The following is a 21,039-nucleotide window of genomic DNA, read 5'->3' as shown; positions in this document are numbered from 1 at the left end:
TCAAAAAACACCTGTTGCCTTGAAAAACCTCACATACCTGACAGACCAGAATGGTAATATGAGAGAAAGAGAGACTTCATATTATGCTAAAGAAATGAGGGATTTAACATGATGTGTTTCGTGCTGATGGCTGTAACGATTGTGTGGCTTGTGTGCCTGGCAAAAGGAAGAATTCAGATACAACTGGTATCTGTTGGGGAGCCTTGTTCCTATTTTTTCAGCATGCTGTACTCTAAAAAAGTCTGTTAAAAGAGAACAAAACAAACAAACCACAAAAAAACTAATAGCTAGCTTCTGGCCCTCTTAAACACAGCAGCACAGTGGGTTTTACAAAGATTTGTTTATCAGAGTTCTACTTAGGCTCAGTCTTGAGAGCAACATATTTCTCATTCAAATTACAGTACGTATAGGGGTGAATCTCTGAGGTCAACTGCAGTGAAAAAATCAACCACATTTTAAAAGTCAGAGAGAAAGGTTAGGCTTTTACATACTCTATTTAAAACAAATTACCCTAACCAGCTAAGATCTTTTCCCTGTTCTATCACTGTGGAATAAAGATCTGGTGTTTATATGGATATTTCTATGAAATGCAAAGTCCCCTACAGGCACAGATTTTATGAAACCACTTTCTGCTGTCCATGTCATAACTACAGAGCATGTGAAGTCAGTGAAAGAGTGAATGTGGCCAGGACTGCTACCAAGCAGCTGTCTTTGGCCTGACATACCAGTGTCTCAGAGGCTGTCACCAACCATTACATGCTGTAACAGCCCTAAAGCTGATTCACCATATGTGCCAACACCAAAAATTGTCTTTCTGTCAGAATGAGGGAAATTCAAAATCAGTATAAAACAGATTGTGACTTTACAGCATAGGCCATGAATCTAGCACTGCAAAAAATGTGTTAAGGATGACTATGAGCTGCTTGTGGAAGACATAGGTCTACCTTTAGATTGTGTCCCAGAGAGGAAGCTGGGTTCAAGCAGGTTTGATGGGCTCTTCACCTTGGCAAAGCAAAGAAAGCAAGACTTTAGAAGACCGAGAAGCAGTTTTTTGTAATGTGTTTATTATTAATTTCTTCACATTATTTTTGTTTATGTGCTATCTCAAGTGGTGGAATACTTTGGCTTAAATTTGAGTAATGTACCAGATGAGACATCAAGATAGGAAGAGAATGTACTGGTTCTACAAGAGAAGGATAGATAACCTCACATTTCCATATTTTAGTATTTTGTGTGGTACAGAGCAGAGCATAATTGCAGCCTTCTGTCAAACAAATAAGCTAATACTTGCCTTTTTAAAAAATGTTTATTTGTAAAAATCTTTTAACCTCCTAACCCCACCAGTAGAAAGAACAGATTGTCTCTGTGATTCACTTATGTTCCTTCTTCTCTCATCCAAGCTATTTATCTTGGAATGGAAAGCTATAAAAATATGGATGCCTTTTCCCTCCTTTCTTCTATCAACTTCCAGCTGCTGAAATGTGGAGCTCAAAACAAAAGCTCAAAGAGTTTGGAGCATTCAGAAATGCAATTGCTCCTTATTCTGCAGCAAGCAGCAATTCAGTTGTTCCTTATTGGAAGAGAATTTGGATGCAGTCCATTACATGTATGACTGCATGAACAAGGTAGCACCGAGAGGTAATTCACAGCACATTATCCAATCTGCAGGAGTTCTCTGTGTGCATGCACTTGTTTCTTGTCATGGTGAGCAGAGAAAGCAATATGCACTCCATAAATGTCGTATGCACACGCCCAGAGAATTAATTTTCTTTATCCATTACATGAAAGCAGTGACATTCTTCTCTTCTTCCCAGTAAAGTCCATGTAAATATAAAGAGAGAGCTGAAAGCAGGAGATACAATTTATGAGATATATATGCACTTTGCAAAGTGCCACTCTGTTTTGGACTATCAGTGAAGTTAAAAAATCCTACCTTCCTCTTTTTTTTTTTTTTCAAAAGAGTAGTTATGACACATGAAATAGCTGCATGTTGTCTTTTCATGTGAGAGATGCTGAGCAGGATGTGCTGATGTCTATGCTACTCCAAAAAAACCCCACTTTTGCACTTTATCTTAGCTAATCAAAATGCAGACTAACAAACCCATTATTTGACTGATTCCTCATTCACAAGGCAATTTGCTTACAGGGCAACAGAATGCACAAGTGTACTCTCGTGTTCATCTTTTGTGCTCAGATGCTGTGCGGTTTTAGGCATTGTGTTGAAAGTTGAATTAGAGCTCAGAGAGGAGGATGATGTCAACAGCCCGAAGAGAAGCTTGCTGTCAGGCTGCCTTTGCATTTCTGTGAGAGATATTTTCTGCTACATGGAATAAACACCAAACCAAGGTGCTGCTGCAGGACTGGGCAAAATGGAATACATAAAAAAAGAATAAAAAGACAGATATTTTTGACAGCGTACAAAGTGCACTCAACTGAGAGAAAGAATCTCAGAGCGTAGAAAATGGTAGTGCTGTCCACCAAAAGGGATAATAAAATCAGCAGCCTTGGAAATCTGTCAGTGTTAAAGTGATTTTGTAATGCTAATTCAGCTTTGTTTCTCACCCTATATATGTACTACAAGATACTTCATCACATGAGGAATAAAGAATATTCACTTTAATAGGAGAAGAAAGATGTAAATGCAATATATACAGTTTAGCCAAGAGGCTAATTTCGAGGTTAGTTTAGAAAAACCTGACTTTTCTAGGAGTTTTACAGCTTTTGATTGCTCTGTTCTGAAGGAGAACTTCCTATGTGGCCTAGGGATTGAATTTGGCTTGCAAAACAAGCAGGATTTTTTGAAGCAAGAGCATGTGGTATGCAGACATGCTTGCACCTGTTGGACTGTAAGACACCTGTTTGGGAATAAAGATGCCTCCTGAGCATGAAGGATCTGTCCATTCCAAGTCTAGAACACCACCCCCTGAAAGAGTGGGAGGTTTTCCAACAATATTGATGGGTCCTGGATCAGGCTGTTAGTTTCTTGACACTGACATTGCAGTAAGTAACACTTGTTTTTCTTATTATTTCAAAAGGCAAGGAAGAGATAAAAGTCAAACAAGTATTGAAAAATAAATGCCACAGTGGCCAATACTGGGCTTGTAGTTGTGTATTGCTGGCACAAGAAACATGCACCTGTAAATTTAGGGGGGGATAGTGGTGAGAATATATAATGAGAACATTCCATATGGCATTTAGTCAGAAACATAAGAAATCAGAAACACAAACATTCAAGGCTGTCAGGAGTTATTCACAACCTGTTTTTATGGGGTTTCTTTGCGTATGGAGTAGTTCCTGACTTAATACATAAACAGTTGATTTCAAAGTAGTGCAGTTGATCAGGGACCATTACAGGCCATTTTAGACCAAGACCTAAAAAAAAAAAAGGATTTTATGTGTATATGGTTACTCAGTACAATGGGATTTTCTGATCTCCCAAGGATGCTAGAAAAAGGTATCATAATGATTTGAGTGGCGAAACTTCATATGCAGTGTGAAAACAAAGGAAAATCCATCATGTTTGCCCACGAAAATGTTAGATAAGTTGATCTTATGAAAAAAATATGATCGTGAAGGGTTCTTTGATTGACCAGATTAGTTCAGAATAATATTCAGTGTTCAGACTAGATATAAAAGGTCCATGTTTTACCAATCAATTTACTTAATGAGTGGAGCAATTAATCAAGGCATACATTGCATTTTTGGCCATTTGAAGTAAAAGTCAGAACTGATCATATGCTTTAGCTCATGCTAGTTTTGTTATCCCTATAAAATTTTTTTCATTGAAGCCCTTTAAGAGAATATTTGAGTCAACTGGCAGGAAACCAGTTTTTCTTGGTCATTTTCCAGGAGAAGCAGTGTACAGACTAGAGGCATAAGAGTTCCACAAGTTGAAAACCACTGCGTCAGCTTAACCAAAAATCATAAGGTGATAAAATTACATGGCTAAAAGAACGAGCTAAATCACAGATGGCTTTGGAGTGTGAACCACCTACACTCACAGCCACAAACAGTGTGAGAGTGTCTCCATGAGCCTGTTGCAAAGCCATTGCCTAGGACACTTGCTGTTGTAAAGTCAGGAGAAAACTTATTAGGGAGGCTTGGATATATGGACTTGGCAGAGAGCCAGGGTCCATGTGGAAGCTTTGGTAAGGTAATCAGACTTTTATTTTTCTCTCTGATTCAAAGCAGTCCAGTATCTAGAGAGCGTAGGTGACAGTCATCTCAGATACTCAAGGTCACAACAGTGAAGTGTGTGGTTCTCACAGCAGTAATTTCTAGTGAACCACTGCCAAGTTACACTTTCTTGACCATCAGAAAAATTAAGACAGCATGAAACTCTTGCAACTGAAAATTTTTTTTACTGGTGCTCATAGTTCTTATTTCTCTAGTGAAAATATGAGTTGGAGTAGTAACATAATTTAAACCCTTTTGTTTCAATCTGAGAAATATGAATTATTTTTTCCCCTTCTTTTTCTGTTTTGGGACAAATGCTTGAATGATGTCATTTGTTGCTACATGCTATGAGTAAGTCTTTTATAATTTTCAGTCTCATTCTTTCTGAAGAGCACATGTACACTCTTTTCACTCATCTGCCTCCCTATCCCTGACCTGCTTTTATTTTGCTAGTTGGTTGCAACTGTTTTGAGTGTATAGAAATGCTGGGCTTGGAAACTGAGAAGGCTGTTCATTGTCATCAGCAAAAAAATCAAACAATGAGCTCAGAATCTGGCTCTTCAGTCAGTTTCTAGTAAAAAGGAGTTCAGTGAATAATGAGAATTAAGCCACAAGGGAAACCAGTGTGCAGTTTGAATGTTGTTTTAAATAAGCTGGGAGTGCTGTCAGAAGTGATGAGGGTATAATGTGGCCACAAACGTGCATTGCCTCTTTTTATCCAGTATGAATTGCATTATCAATATAGTCACATTTCTGAATGTTGAAGAGTCCATTAGGATAGATTAAATCATGTCACTGTCATTCCTAACTTCTTTTAGTCTACTGACACCCATAAATGGAACTATGTTTTTCCACAATTAATCTGCATTGCAAAGCAGTTTAAATATTGGTGCAGAGTTTCATAAGTTTAATTATGTGTTTTATTCCAGAGATACCGTAAAAAGATTCATTAAGCATCTTTATGTAGAACTTTGAGGCTGAAATATTTCTTTCTTGTTGCTTTAATGCATGTTCTGTTTTAAAAAACACCTTGGTTCTGATCTGCTTTTTAATCACATTCTTGCCTTTCAGTGAGGCTGAGGTTTCCTCTCCAAGTACATGTTAGGCTTTTGTTATTTAGCACCTCTGAAAAGGCAAATACGGTTCAGGTCGGAAGAAATACTAAAATACTACTATAGATGTCTGAGCTTTAAGTTTTGAACTAACTTCCAGGTTAGCAAATTTTGGTTGAGCGCCTGGGATTCTTTCAAGGTGATGAAAGTGGGAGTTTACATAGAGACAAGTTTTGGCACTTTTAGCCTTTGAGTTGCTTTCAGAGAGCTCAACGGGACTACTTGCAGAGTGAGGCGGCAATGTCACCAGTTGTCTTGAAGTGCATGAGAGAACATACAAAAAAGTCTTTTCCATATAAGAATCTATTTGTCCAAGCTTTCTCTCTAAAGGTAGTAGAATTTCTTAGAAATCAGTGGGTCTCCAGTCTTTATCAGGAACATTGTCAGACAAAGTCAAGAAATCACTTTTTCAGAAGGCTGCTTAGCGATAACTGTTAGAAGAATATTTATGAAGTAAAACCTTAAGAAGTGCTATAACCTTTTTAATTTACAGAGAGAAGCATCTGAACTTCCTAGAACTTGTATTTGTTAAATCAGGGACACATTTAAGGCCTGTGAAATTTTAAAGTATTTTCTGAAATTTCCTTTCTATGGATTATTTGGACCTTTACTGAGAAGGGCTTCTGACAGAACAGCTGGTGATAGAGTGGGGGTGCTTAGCAGCAGCCTCAGGGGCAAAGCAGCCCATCAGAGAAATAACCAGAGTGTCTGCAACCAGCACAGCAAAAGCATGTTTGTGCAGATCACAATGAGACCTGCAGGCCCCGAGATCTCTGTGGGTCTCTGAGGTTCTGGCTTAAAACATGTGTTCCATGGAGGAAATACATTTTCCTCAGGGAAATGAGATCTTTCCACGAATAGTTCCTCAACACTGGCAACCAGGTCCTCCAAAGAACTGAGCTCAGATGTTCATGGGAAAGAAAAATGGCACCCGAATTTAAAAAACTGTTGATCTTGGTAATAACGAAGTTTAGACTTCATTACTTCAGTGCACTGTATGCAGTTTCTGTTTACTTAAAGAAGTAATACACTTTTTCAGAGATGCATAATGAAGCTCCAGGTAGCAGGAGAAACTAAAGGCTTCAAAGGGCTGTGAAACTTTAATGTACCCCCCTTTCTGTTCTTTGGTGAAATCCTGAACTGAGCTGGTTTCCCTTTGACACCACTCTCAGAGAAACCTGCTTTTTTTTTGTAGGCTAGTCAGGATGAAGAGCTGTAAGAGCTCTCAGGAAGACTGTGGCCAACTTCCTCCCTGTACAGGTCGGGGTGCTTTCTGTCTACTCTCCCTAATACAGATTACAAAAAAAAAATATACCATTTTGTCATGGCATAACCTTTGACATGTGATACAAAGAATATTCATGTAATATTTAAATGTATTCCCCCTGGAAAAGCCTTTTACCTCAGGAGTCCTGGGTTATTTAACAAAATGGAGGCAGGTCAAATCTCACATAACATACAGTATTGACAGTCTTTGGTTATTAGAAACTCCAGCCAACAATGGTGGCCTGATATTTTAGCGATGAAGAAAAGCCATTTGTTCTTACGGTGGTTTTATTCTTGTTTTTAAAATGTTTGGCTCTTTTTATCTGTTGTTTGTTTCTATGGTAATCACTAATGACATATTACAGAGGCAGAAAATGAAAGCACAAATCCCGCACAGCTGACAAAAAATTTTGTAGCTGTGTCTGGTCTATAGAGAAGCACCAGGGACCAGGTGCTTACATCTAGATCAGGTGCTGCAATGTGATAATAGCATCCTTTACTTCTACTGATGTGGAGACCTTTAAATGGAAATCCATGGCTGTGTGCTGTGCAGTGAGATGGCTTGGAAATCTCCATCAGGTGTCTTGGCCCTTTGCAGAAATCTGCAATGGAAATGGCAAACTTGAATTCTTGAACATTTTCAAAACTGCTCAGAAAAGAAAGGTGTTGTAAAACCGCCAACACTTTAGTCTGTAAATAGATCATATCTTGAGTAATTAGTGGACTTTTTATTTGTGCACACAATTCTCAGTATTTTTCTATGCTGAATCTTCTGGAATCTCTAACTAATATTACATCACATCTGTTTTTGGAACTTCTCTGTAAAAGCTGAAATGAACAGAGGTCAAGAGAGTCATAGATTTTTGACTGTTGTCAAAGAGATTAATGAAGAATTTGTGAATCTAGAAGATAAGAAAGCAGCCTGAACTTTAGGACAGCATCAGCTAGTCAATAGTTTTGGTCTGGTCTTGTTCTTCTCTCTTATGGGTGGCAAAGGTTATTTGAGATGTTTTTGGAGAATATGATCTCCTATTGCTTCACTTGGCAGTAATAAGTAGCTTGCAATGGCCCTAAAGCAAAATATTTATATCCGTTTGAAGCAGTGACAGATGAACAAAATAATTGACTATTTCTGCTACTAATAATAATTAATTACTTAACAAAGCTGACATTTAAATAGTATTCATTATCTTTTAAACTTAACAGTCCCTTGAAATCAATCAGAAAAACACATGTCATTCAAAACTGAGAGAGTTTAGAGGAAATTCTGGGACGCTGTAGCAAACTTTATTGGTGCAAACAGTGCAGAACATGTATATTCTTTACCCAAGGCAATAATACTGAAATTAATGTAAAAACAACTGTTGTGGCTTTAAATATTGCTTTGCTCCAGTTCATCTATACACTTCATGTTTCAAATGGAAAAATAAAATGGCAGCAAAAATCTACCCCAAATTATTCCATCCATCATACATCATTAATTAGCACTGAGAGATCTTAAAGAACAGTATGCTTTGAACTCCACCAGAAGTAAGAGCTCTGAGTGGTTTAAGTCACAGTGAAGTTTACAAAAAATTGAAGTTAATTAACTGTTACTCTGAAACAAGTAATACTGTGCACAGTTAGATGATGCAGTGTTTAATACACTGGCAGATAGAAACATCCAGAGAGACCAGCACCGATACAATTGATAGCACTGATTGGTACTGTACTGACTGTAGCAATGCTGAGAAATTTTAACAAAAAATTTTTAATATAGACATAGCCATAAAGGCTGAAAAACATCAAAAAAACTCAGTATAGGGGACATCTAATTGCTGGTAGTCAATATATATGTCTGAAAGTAGAACAGAAAATATCTCAGGTGGTGTCTGGTTCTGTGAAAACTAATGGCAAATCTCCCACTGACTAAATGTTGACTTGAATTTCAACCCTGTTTTCTGTATGGACCAGTGAGAGAAAGGTGACAGTTTTTTTCTTTTTTACTTTTCATTTTCCAGAGTAAAAAGTGCTCTGTTTGGCGAACTGCCAGTGACTCTTTAAGGCTTGGTCCAATTTTTTAAAATCTCTATCAACCAATTAGCTGTTCAAAATAAATACTGTCTCTTTCGCTTGCCTGGGTGGTTTCTATAGCAGTCCCATCTTAACTTAAACTCTGTTCTTTTTCCATTTCTTTCCTCTCCCTTCAAACCAGCAGCCACTTTACCACTTCACTTTGAAGAGGCTTTTGAAAGCAAAATGTAAAAGACAAACTGAGTCTCTTCCTCTGGTAGTGCTGTCCCTCTATAGAGAAAGGCTGGGGTCAATGAAACTCCAGCTACAGTCAGTCATTCTGTCTTTTGCTAGATTCAAAGGACCCATAATTATTTCTGCTGAAAATAGATTTTGAACTCAGGACCACTAAATCCCATTTTTCCCTTGTGTCCTTTTTACTATGTAGAACTGTATTTTGATTTGCTAATTATCTCTGTTAATGTTAGCATGTATATATAAGCAAATGTGTAATATTCTCCAACAGAAGTCCAGTAGATTCTGATGTTTACACTGTGCTTTCAAATGCTTTGATTTTGAGGAAATACGGTATTAAATACAGCAACATTTGACAAACTTAATATTATAAGGTCAGTAGGGTAATTTTCTGAACTAAAATTTCATTAGGAAATGTTATGTTTGTTTCTCATATTTCTATTTAGTTTTATTTTTTTTCAACTAGTGAATTTACATGTAACTTGAGATCTGAGTGCATGTGCCTGTTTGTTCTTTTAGCTTGCTTGGCACATAAATAATATTTATCTTTATTGGTACTTGCAGAGTGAAGGTCAACTTAGATTGAACAGAACATTTAAAATGGGAAAGAGGCAGATCCATGTGCTCTGGAGAACTGAACCTCAGCAAAGCAAACTGGAAATTTTAGCTGCAGGTCCCTTGCATCTACATCTACTCAGTTTGAAACACTGCAAGTTTGAGTGGAATTTGTACTCATGCTCCTTCAAGTGGGTCAGCAGCATTGTCTTCATTAGACATCTCTCAGAGAGCCACTGGCCATTTTTCAAGCAGTGGCTTCTGACAAATATCAAAAGTTGGTATTATGTTATGACAGAGAAGGTTAAACCAGTTGCTATTTAAAAGGTTATTTCTAAATACATATGATTCCTCCATTAACCTCCACAGGCTTAACTGAGAAGAGGCCAGTCTGTGCTGTTACTGCAGTGGCGACAGAGATCACTCACTGTAGTCAGCCACAGGTTTCCACAACATGGAACTGGGCTGTCACGGCACACATGTCAAACTTCAGCTCTTCCAGCCATATTGGTCACCTGAGTCAGCTGTCAAACAGACCTGAGGTGAAGGATGAAGGTGCATTGTTCCACACTTTACCAGTGGGGAAGTTGGGGTGGTGCATGGAACTCCACATGGTCCTGGAATTCAGGTCCAAAGTCACAGGGATCTCCTCCAACCTCTAGAACAAACTGCTAAAAGCAAAGTAGGAAATGCTTTGAGGAATTTGCTTCCTTCAAAATATTCACCTCATCTGAGGAATCTGTCTGATGATTGATGTGTCTGTGTGAAATCCCAAGAATGCCAAAAGGATTACCCAAAGTTTTCAGATGTCAATTTTCTGTTGCTCCAAAACATGTCCATTTTTGTCTGCAGATAGATGTGTGCAAGTTGGTAGTGTACTCTACTCTGATAAATTTACTCATTATTCCTATACTATTTTTGATACTCAAGCTTCATTACTATAATAGAATATAACTGAAATAGTTGCAGCTGATTTGTTCTGTAGCAGTCTTGTCTGAGCCACATAAGCTGTTGAGAGAGATCCCCTCTGGTGTGTTTTCACTCATTAGTCTTTGCTGGTTTTTGGGGAGGGGGGGGTCTTATGAAAGAGACCTCCCTCCAAAATTGTAGTGCTGCCTGCTTAGTTATACAGCCTAGCTGCTAAGCACAAGGAGGTAATGATGAAGTGTAATGTTTGAAAGACTACACAAAAGAAGTGGAATGGTGATAGACTGAACGAATGCATTCTTAATGAGAAGAAGCTCTTCTGTTGCTTCGAAGGGATGCAGGCAAAGAAGGCATGCTCAGAAGCAGTAAAACTCTGAAAGCTGTTTTTAATGCTGTTGCAGAAAGAAGGAAGTCACTGAATTCTTATAAAATTCTCTTGTGAAATGCAAATACTGTGTTAGCATGATTGTTTTATTAAGATTTATGTTGAAAGATGAGCGATCTGGCTGCTCTGATCCCTACACAGTTAAAGGCTTTTGGGAGTGGATAAATTTTGGGTGCATAGCACAAGCCTCACAATCAAGATATGGTCTACTGACAACTGAATGTTACAAACGTCTTGTAATAAATTTTGGATAACAGAAAAATGCAAGAAGCCACCATTTAAATGTAGCACAGGTAACTCAGAAGAGTGCTATCTATGCCTTGCGTGCACTCAATAGCACAAGATTTCTTAAAGACAGTTCCCAGACATTTTGAGAAAGTGGCCTTGGCCACACTCTGCACTAGAGAAGGAGAAATAATACAGTTCTGGAGTAATACAGTAATACAGTTCTGATTCCACATCCAACAATAGTTTTCACGCACATAAGAGGCATAGTCAAGGAATGTCAGTATTTTAGGAACATCAGTGTGTATCATCCAATGGTCTGCCTCCAGCTCTGACCAAATTCCAGTGCTTCATCAAAAAGAAATGAGCAATGAGACAAGAAACCAGTTGTTACTTTGCACTCAGAGTGGAGAAAAAAAAATCCTCTCCAGCCTCCATAGTGACCACTGGGATCCCAAAAGTGTGTATTTTACGCAGTGTAGACAAAGTGCCAGACAGGCACAGTTTTCAAACCTCATTGATGTTACAGTTCAGTTTGTGTTCAAGAACTCAATAAACAATCTTAACTTTCTATATCTAAGGACTCTTTTCTCATGTTTATGATCTGTTTGATCAGATCTGTTTTAAAATAATGCTGCCTCTTGGAGTTTGAAGGATCCCTTCTGAACTTCACATTTTGCATTGCTGTGTATCAAATCTTATAAATTTGAGACCACATTTACTCATGGCCCAGTTTTCAGACCTGTGATTGTGTGATGACACTACCATTTTCTTCGTTTTCTACTATTTGCATTGTCTGTGAGAAAGAATTATACTCCTCAGGCACTTTATTGCTAAGAAAAATAAGTGAAACTCAGATTTTATCTTCATGTGATAGTTACTTGTTGCTTTAAAAATCCAAGTAGCTTGTCTCATCATCAACTCTGATTTAAGCTCATCCTTTTTTTAACACAGGTGACTGTGTTAATTCTGTGCACACAATTCCAGGGGAGGGTCTCTCTGATGGTACTAACACTTCTGTAGATCTACTAAATATACTTTGCCACATCATCTGTAGAACTGCATACGTTCTTTTCACAAAGCCACCTTCCTGGCTTTTATACTTGTATTTTCCAGTCCTCAGCATTTCCATTTAATCAGTTCCATTTTACACCCAGAACTATGCACTGTTTTAAAGAGGCACCAGAAGGATTGATAATTCTATCCAGTTCATATTATCTGTGCCAACAAAATTGTCTTAGTCTTCTTAAGTGATGAGTGAGTCCTTCTTGACTGTGTTAAAATCTCCTAACCTTGGGTTGCCCAAGAATCCTATGAGTGCACACCTGATTCTTGCTCTTATGACACTAAGGAACATATTGATTGCTCCTAAAATAATTAATCCCTGAGAAACACAACCTAGCAACTTTCCTTCTCTCAAGTAACACCATCTGTAATATACCTTATTATTGCCTCTGCTTATCCAGATTCTTATCTAACTGAAGAATTTTAAATCTAATTTGTGCCATTTCCACTCAGAGTGTGAGTTTCCCATGAGGACCCACAATAAGCATTTTATATGATACCCAGATATACTAGATCTGGCACATTATCCTTGTCTAAGAAATAATGATTTCAACCAGAGGTAATCCTATTGTAATTTCTCCTGCTTTTCCTTTTCATGTGTTTTAATCACTTGTTTCAAATCTGGTTTAAATGTTCATGGTGCTGAAGTCAAGCTAGCAGTCATGGTATCACTTGACATAAATTCCCTCCCTCTTCTTGGGAATATTTGCCCAATCCATCATTGCGTATTTCTGTCATCTAGTACTATCTCCAAATAATATATATTTAAAATCTTTTCTACTTGTGCTTCCATCTGCCAGTGTCCTCAGTAGTCTGGAAAAAAGATAATATGGACCCAGCGATTCTGTCACTGAGCTGCAGATACTTGACTTCCCTTTCAAATAATGTAATTCCCATTGATTTGCCATGATTCTCCTTGGCTACTCTTTCAATATCCTTATGTACATAGACTTCCTTGAAATTAGGGAAGAGCATGTTATTCAGCAACAGATAATCTATACATCAAAAATAATGCAGACGTACCAAACTTGCCCTTCAGAGTAATGTCAGGGCTTCACTTCATTGCTTTGTTTCTTTATTGTTCCAGTAGCTAAAAAAATACGTCTTTGTTTTACTTTCCCATACAAGGTACAGTTCAAAAAAGTCTGTATCCATCATTCCTTCACTGTATGTGTTACAGTGCCTGAAAAGTTCTGCTTGATAATCCAGGCCTCCTCTCACTCTGTGAGGATTTTGTACCTATTCTTAGTATATTGCTTTCATTATTTGTTAATTTAGAGACTCTATCCCTTTCCTACAATTTCTCTCTCCTGCCCAGTGCACACAGATTATTTCCGTTCTCAATGTAAATCCATCCTTTCCTCCATTCAAATCATTAAGTTCCTGAGAGCAACCATCTTCTTTGATTGATTTTTCTAAAAGTTTGCCATATACCAAGCCTTAGTTACAGATTTATTTTTATCCATCTTGCAATCTAAGAAGCACTGAATTCATTCATAATTGCTTCCTTCTCAGGAATATCAGCTTTTTCTCAGCTGTTATACAAGGTTCTCCTCACATACATAAAACCCCATCCCAGTCTTAAAATAACCCACATGTTGTTGTTTTATGAATTTCTGTACCCAGAAAAAAGTCATCTGAAATGTCTAAGAATATCTAAACCTTGCTATTATTGATGGTATTTATGTCTCTGGCTGGAAAATTTAGGTTTCCCTTATTATTTATTTCTTTATCTATTTATAGAGATAGTTATACCCTTCCAAATCTCAGCCTGTCAGACCATATTATCCTTTTCTCCCCAAATACTGCCCAAGCTGGATCTCTTTTACCATCTTCCTTGCAGTGGCTTTCATCCTAACAGATTATGTTTTATTCATGCCATCACATTTTAAGACGAATAAACACAATTTAGCTGTTTTACTTTTGCTACAACATCAAATTTCCTGACTTTTATGTATTTATGTTGCATCCACATGGGTCTGTATATATAATTACCTTGTTTTCTTTTTAGATTGAAAAAACCCCAAGGAAAAACCCTTTCATAAAGTGATTATAAATGTACCTATTCATATTAGGTTAACTTAATTTGGTTTGGCTTGGTTTGTATTTAGAATTATATACTAGTTATGAATAATTATTTTCTATACCAGTAATGCTTTTTCCTAGTCACTACTCCTCCACCTGTATGAGGTAGAGGTGATATTGGAATCAGTATCATCTGAATTCAAATCAGTGTATATCAATAAGAATGTACAGAAAATGTATATGGTTCAAATAAATGAAAAAGACCAGAAATTTGAAAACTAGTAGAGATTTATGACCCATCCAAACTGGTGAAACAAAAGCATTCTGTCAGGTGCAGCTCTAACCCAAATGCTAGAGTTCTGTGAGTAGAAAACTGCCCAAAAACCTTCAGCCACCATCTCTCACGGCCATCAAGTGTGCCCACAGATCACAGACAAGGAAGGAATTACAGCATAGTCCCTCAGCAAATGTGCCAAGCTCAACTCATCCTGAACATCACCACAGCCTAAGCTGCAGTTCAACACAAAGCTTGCAGATTGCTGTTCGCAGTGGTAATAAGTTCTTGCCATGCACTTGGGTATAAGCATCACCATTAAAATGCCTAGACATACTCTGAAGTGTTAAAATTAAGTCCTCCCATGACTAAACATAGGAATTATTACTAGAAGCCTGCTTATCAACTCATTTTATTTCCTGTCTGAAGAAGATAGGGAATTTAACCATAGGTGTAAAAAAAAAAAATTATAGCTAAGCTATTGCTTTAATACATTTCTTCCAGTCAGTATTGCTGTGATTTAGACGAGAAGCAGCAAGGAAGATTTGAGCTGTCACACTTGACTTTCAGCTGCCACGAAGAGGCATTGGAGGTTACAGGCTAAGGTTTAATTTATATTCCTCCTTTTGTTACAGGCAGAGATGGTACGTGCTGCTTTCCAAGCGCAGAGATCTTTCTTGCTGTTAGCATCTCAATGTCAAGAGCCTCCAGAGGTAAGGAAAGTGACATGGAGTGTCAAGAGGCACTGTATGAAAAAGTCTGTGTTGCTGTATGTTATCGATCCTGCATTTGCTTTGTTTGTTCCTTTATTTATACAGTGCACTTGGGGGCTTGCTTTCACTTTTATAAGCATGGTGCTGTAATAATCAGAAAGCCATGGTCTGGAGTTAAGAACCTTTTCTGTACTAATGCATATAAGATCATTGAAGAAAGCAAAGGAGTTGTCCACTTTACATTTTTAAGTGGGATCTGTCTTTCTCTGGAAGCTGGAAGTGCCGTGGAATAGAATGGATATTTGCCAGCTCCCCAGGGATGCTATGAGGTAGACATTGAAATCAGGGTATAAGCTAGTGAGAGAAAAACCAGTATTAGCCCATGCACTCAATATTCCCCAAACTGAGGTCCAGGTTAGGCCAATTCTGGAAGGAAGGCAAAGCATTTTGTCAAGAAAATGAAAAATAAACTTTTATCAAGTTGATTTATATACTTGTTTCACTGGCAACTATTTAAATCCTCCGCTCACTAGAAAGCTCAGGGAAGCTGTGGAGTTGTTATGAATCTCATTTGTAGTTTCTAGAAGGCTGAGGGCCAATAGCACTTTATCATTCCTGGGAATAGCAGTTAGCTCTTCTGTGGGACCACCCTTGAACCTTCCTCCTTGGAATATGCAAAGAATTAAGTCTTCCCTTGCACAGTCTCATCATGGCCTTCAGTTCTGCCTTTTTCCACTAGTTCCCTGCTCCAAAGTGCATTAAAATCCATTTTTGCAAATCAGAACTCTCTGTACATGGTATAATTTATTGAAGTTTTGGTGTCACTATTTTTCTTAGAGACACAAATTAGAAGTTTTTCTAATCACTATGTTTTAATGGCAAGGGGACTCAAGGAAAAGAAAAACAAAAAGCCCATAGATATTCAGTGGTAGACTCCAGAGTTCCAAGCAAGAAGGGATCAGTTGTTTTTCCAGCTGTCCCTGATCTCTGGGAGTAAAAGTGGGTCATGGCTCACACAGAACAGGCAAAATTCCCATTGGTATAGGCCTCGAGCAGTCATTTATATTGGCTGTGAGTACAATTGCACCCAGTGGCCCACAAAATTCTACATGTTCATAGGTAAAATATTCCCCAGTGATCAGTTTCTGATGGCCCATAACGTAATGCAATGTTCTGAAGTGTTGGGATTGTCCCAGCTCTGGTACAAGAATAAGCTTTGGGTCCTGGTTTGGCCTCCTGTGCTGATAGGCTATCAGTAGGATTTTCTCTGCTTTTCCAGTGAGAATGGCAATGGCTTCCCCTACTCCTACCCTTATAACATTCTGACCTCAAGTCAGAGGTCAAGTTTGAGATTTTTCAACTATCAAGTTTAGAAATTTTCATTGAAAAATGTCAAAAAACATGCTAAAAAAACCCCAAACAACAGAGTAGAGGAAAAAAGAGATTCTCCAGCAATCTAGAATGATGGTTACAGAAGCATTAAGAAAAGCAACAAATAATAGAAGCCTTGTCATAAACATCAGCAGAGCTGGCCATCCATATCTGTATGTCTTAGTTGCACATTACCAGGCCTGCATAGATTTCTGCAGCTTGTTGAAGTACACTTTTATCATTTAACTATCCTTTAGCACAGAGGAAGTGCCACGTGATATGTGTGTACACATCATTCCAAAGTTAAAATACCAGGAATATTACAGACTCAAGTTTCTTTTTATCAGTGAGAGCAAACCCAGTCCAGTTGCGTTTTTTTGGGTTTTTTTAAAGACTGTTAGCTACACATTTTTATAGATATGAAAACACATATTGTTGTCCATATTTTTCTCTTCTTTGTGTATTTTTTTTTTTGCACAGATACACTCAATTATACTATGGACAGATTGAAAATAATTGAAGGCTGCCTATTTTATACAAATTTAATTTTTTTTTCCCCACTGCAGAGAGGTTTCAGGCATTAGATTTTTTATATCTCCATGACAATGAGGAAAAAAAATTATATTATAAACTCACATTGGTTAAGCATTTTGAAAAAGCTGGTAATCACCAGCTAACCCAGGAGAAGGAAAGAAATAGGCATCCTGGGCCTGTTCCCCCAGGACCTTATTGCTGTGATGTCATCTCGGCTCTGGTTGTATTTATAGCCTAGAGCCATGGAGTCAGTGTGGAATCCAAACAGGAAAGCTGATCATTAGTGTATCAGAATGCACAGAGAAGAGAAAAGCAAATGAAGATGACAGCATATCTATAAATGCAACAGAAAAGAGAGTAATTCTGTCATTCAGCTGTCTAGACTGTTTGCTTTATAATGTAAAGCTGTGAATGAGCCAGCGAGTTGCGATTATGGCATAGGAGCTTTGTAGACATTCAGAGACAGCGGTGTGGAGACTGAGGGGATTTACTGAGTTCCTGTCAGGTTGGGATGTCATACATGGTGCCTTTAAAAAAAAAAATAGGGAGGGGAAAATGAGCTGGAAAAATAAATTAGCTCAGCTCTTGCAGCTCACAAACTAATGAATAAGGAATTCAAACAAAAAGAAAGCTCCTATATCTATAATAAGCCTTGGATATTTTTGTGCTCAGCAAAGAGTGAAACGTATATAATCAAAAAGTGGTATTTTTTTCTCTCTGAAAAAGGTGAAGTCCTAGAATTCATTTCACTCTTTAATTCATGCTATGAGTCACTAGCAAACATTTTCAGTGAAGATTGCTAAAAGTTGCTTTGGTAGAGTTTTGCTTGTCAATATTTTTTTTTTTCATTTGGAATCTGTTCCAGTGCACAGGCTTTATTATCTGAATATGTGAAAATAGTAGGAGCCAGGAAGGTAATTCCAGCTGGCATACCAATCTAGCATCAACTGCAATAAATTACTTTGCAGAGAGCATGTTCTGTTACTTTTTATGGTCATGTTCTATATTTGTATGTGCAGTGGAAGAGATCACATGACAAAACCACAGTTGATATTCCTGTTTGTGTATGTCCCAGCTAATGGCTGCTAGATACAGGCTCATTCAGCAACATGGGATTTTTCAGTCCATCTACTTATTAAAAATTATTATCTGATGCAAAACTTCTAACATTCGAACAAAAAGTGTCTGTTATAAATTGTTTACTACTAGAAATAGTATAAAAGAATATATGAATTTATAAGAGAGCGCAGAGAAGATGGGAAAATAAATTAGAATATTGCTGTCATCTGTAAGAAGTTGTTTAAAAAGATATTTTGAGACCATATGTTTGCATGTTGCTTGGGCTATTCAGAGGACAGGTTTTAGCATAAACCTTCACAAAACATTCTGAAACAGTTTGGATCTGATTTTCTGTTTCCCACAGTCCAAGCCAAATACAATTCTGACTGAAATGTGATTTTTATTTCATTGCATAATAATTTTAAAAGTTATTAGTGTTCCTGAGCAAATTTATCTGTTTAACAACTTTTAAAAATTTTCAGTCATGAATATTGATCAGTGCTCAAAGTCACTGCATTAAATTCTTTGTGAATGGTGATTCATATATTGCCTTCTCTTTATGAGTTGTTATATTTCACTTTAAAAGTTCAAACAGTTTTAAGAGTTGCTTTGAGGGCTTGAGGAATCCATTGTTCCTGTGCTGAGAACAAATTAATGAGTCTATTATTTTTGTGAATCAATATAAGCATATGCAGGATGAGTGTGTTCGTGGTAAGAAGTTATACAAACAGATTTAAATGACAGATGCAGTTCAGACTATAAATGATTACGTAATTTCTCATTAGAGAAGAATGCTGAGTTCATATGACTGCCAAAGCTCATGGATTTATTCCTAACATTGTGCAGACAAACATTCCAATTAAATACCTAGCTTAAATATCCAGATCCTGCACACAGGTGGGAGGAGAGGGGTGGGAAAAAGTGAGAGGTAAAGGAGAGCTTTCCCTTTTTTTCCTAGAAAAAGGAGGCCTCACCTCACCTCACCTCACAGAAACCCAAGAAACTGTATTTGAATTTGGACTTAGAGACATGAGAACAAGTCCTTCTGGTTTTATTTTTTATAGCCAAGCAAAACCAAAAAAAACCAAACCAAAACAAAAAAAAATCTATTGTAGGATTAGAATAGTTGTGGCAAAATCTTTGAATAAAGGACTTATTCCATTTCCCCCTACTTTTCCTCATGCTTACTGAGATAACCCTCACTGTTTTTCAAAAATACAAACAGTAGGATGCTTCTCACTTTGTTAATTTATTACATTCTTATTCAAAAGAGTTTTGGCTGAGTTTTGATGTCATTCTCTCAGCTGGTTCACTTCTGCTAACCTGCTCCTCTGTGTCTAGAAATAGCTTAAGGAAGAATTTAGTTCAGTCCTTTTAAGGTCCTCAGGCCTCAAACTCGGAGAAGGTGCCATGAGTGACATGGACAGGAGCCTGAAAGTCCTGAGCTCAAAAGGGAACCCCTTCCCCCGGTCCTTTTCTCTGAAATCTTGCCAAACTGTTGGCATACTTCTGTTATCTGCAAGCCTACAACTGCATGTGACGCGTGGTTACAGCCGCAGAGATGGACCAACAGTTTCCAGTTGCTAACCCACTGCAGTGCAGAGTTCACAGGCTCATTTTTGGATATTGTTGTAAGCTCTTACTCTGTTTCACATCCAGATTGCCCCTGACAACTGTTACCTCATAATTCTGTTTCAAAATTGCTCGTCTGCGTTTTATTAGCCTCAAATGCATTATATTTTCAGTTCATATAACCATTTAGGTTGGAAAACATCTTTAAGGTCGTCAATCATAAACCCAGCACTGCCAACTCCACCACTAAACCATGTCTCTAAGCACCACATTTACACGTCTTTTAAATGCCTTCAAGGATGGTGGTTCAACCACTTTCCTGGGCAGGTTGTTTCAATACTTGACAACCCTTTCAGTGAAGAAATTTTTCCTAAACTCCAGTCTAAACCTCCTCTGTTGTATCTTGAGGCCATTTTCTTTTGTCCTGTCAGTTGTTACCTGGGTGTAGAAACTGACCCCACCTCACCAGAGCTTCCTTTCAAGTAGTGGTAGAGAGCAATAAGGTGTCTCTAAGCCTCCTTTTCTCCAGGCTAAACACCCCCAGGTCCTTAACTGGCCCCTCATAGGATTTGCTCTCTAGATCCTTCACCAGTTTCTTTGCCCTTCCCTGGACACACTCCAGCCCCTCAGTGTCTTTCTTGTAGTTAACTTCTCTAGCAATCCTTGTCCCATTTCACTTCACTTGTATTTGCCAGAACTCCCTGGTCAATAAAACGTGGATGCATTTGAGATTCTTTTCTGCCCCAGGGGCAGTGCACTCAGCAGTAGGAAGGCCCAGGGAGAACTAGGAATCATGGGAATGCAGAAGGGCCATGATAAGTGCATCTTCACCCAGCTTGTACAGAATAGAGGCAGAGATTCACATCAGTGGCAGCTCTAGACTGGCACACACCAACATCCCCAGGCACAGCAATTGCCTCAATTCACATTCTGTGCAAGAATCAGGCTCTGGTAACCAAAGGTTCCTTGCACTTGTGACCTCCAGTGTACCTGTATACTCTGGATCCTCATTTGACATACTAAGCAATTCTAGGGATCTGCAAACCTTTACTGGAATTCTGCTATTTGTAATATAATGTCCAAAAATCACCAGGATAGTTTTCAGTCCCTGTAGCAATATTCATATTGAAACTGTGCCATGTGAGACCCTACTGAGCTAAGCTGATAGGACACTTCCTCTCCCATTAAGTACTGTGTTCTTTATTTCTGCTAAGCACAAATCCAAACTAGTACTCTTCTTTCTCTGTGTTATACAATTCTTTCCTGGGATTTATGCATATAACCTTCTAAAAAGGAAAGGACTAGGGGTACAGATGACTGAAAAGCAGGGCTTTTTGATTCACAGGTTAGTTAATTATTTTCTTTTTTTCTAATTTTATTTTGGTCTAAATCAGGCCACATTCACATTTGTGAATTCCAAAAGCTATGTCAATTCCAGGACTGCTCAATGAACTGGGCAGCCTTACAGTTTGGCCAAGGATGGAAACCTGCAACATCTAACATCTCTTTCCTGGGACATGCCCCATGAGAGGT

At 38.0% G+C, this 21,039-nt stretch overlaps 1 protein-coding gene across 2 annotated transcripts in view; it reads left to right on the top strand.

Moving 5' to 3' along the window:
• The window catches only part of CAP2 (cyclase associated actin cytoskeleton regulatory protein 2), a 67,508-nt gene that overhangs the window by 17,799 nt on the left and 28,670 nt on the right, over nt 1-21,039 (top strand). For both annotated transcript variants that reach the window (XM_021552979.4, XM_021552986.4), the window contains one exon: nt 14,893-14,970. In XM_021552979.4, the coding sequence (XP_021408654.1) occupies nt 14,893-14,970 (78 nt within the window). The remainder of the gene's footprint in view (nt 1-14,892; nt 14,971-21,039) is intronic.

Source organism: Lonchura striata, chromosome 2 (genome assembly GCF_050655825.1).
Source record: "Lonchura striata isolate lonStrDom1 chromosome 2, ASM5065582v1, whole genome shotgun sequence".
Lineage (NCBI taxonomy): Eukaryota > Metazoa > Chordata > Aves > Passeriformes > Estrildidae > Lonchura > Lonchura striata.
This window is presented reverse-complemented; position numbering and strand designations above follow the sequence as displayed.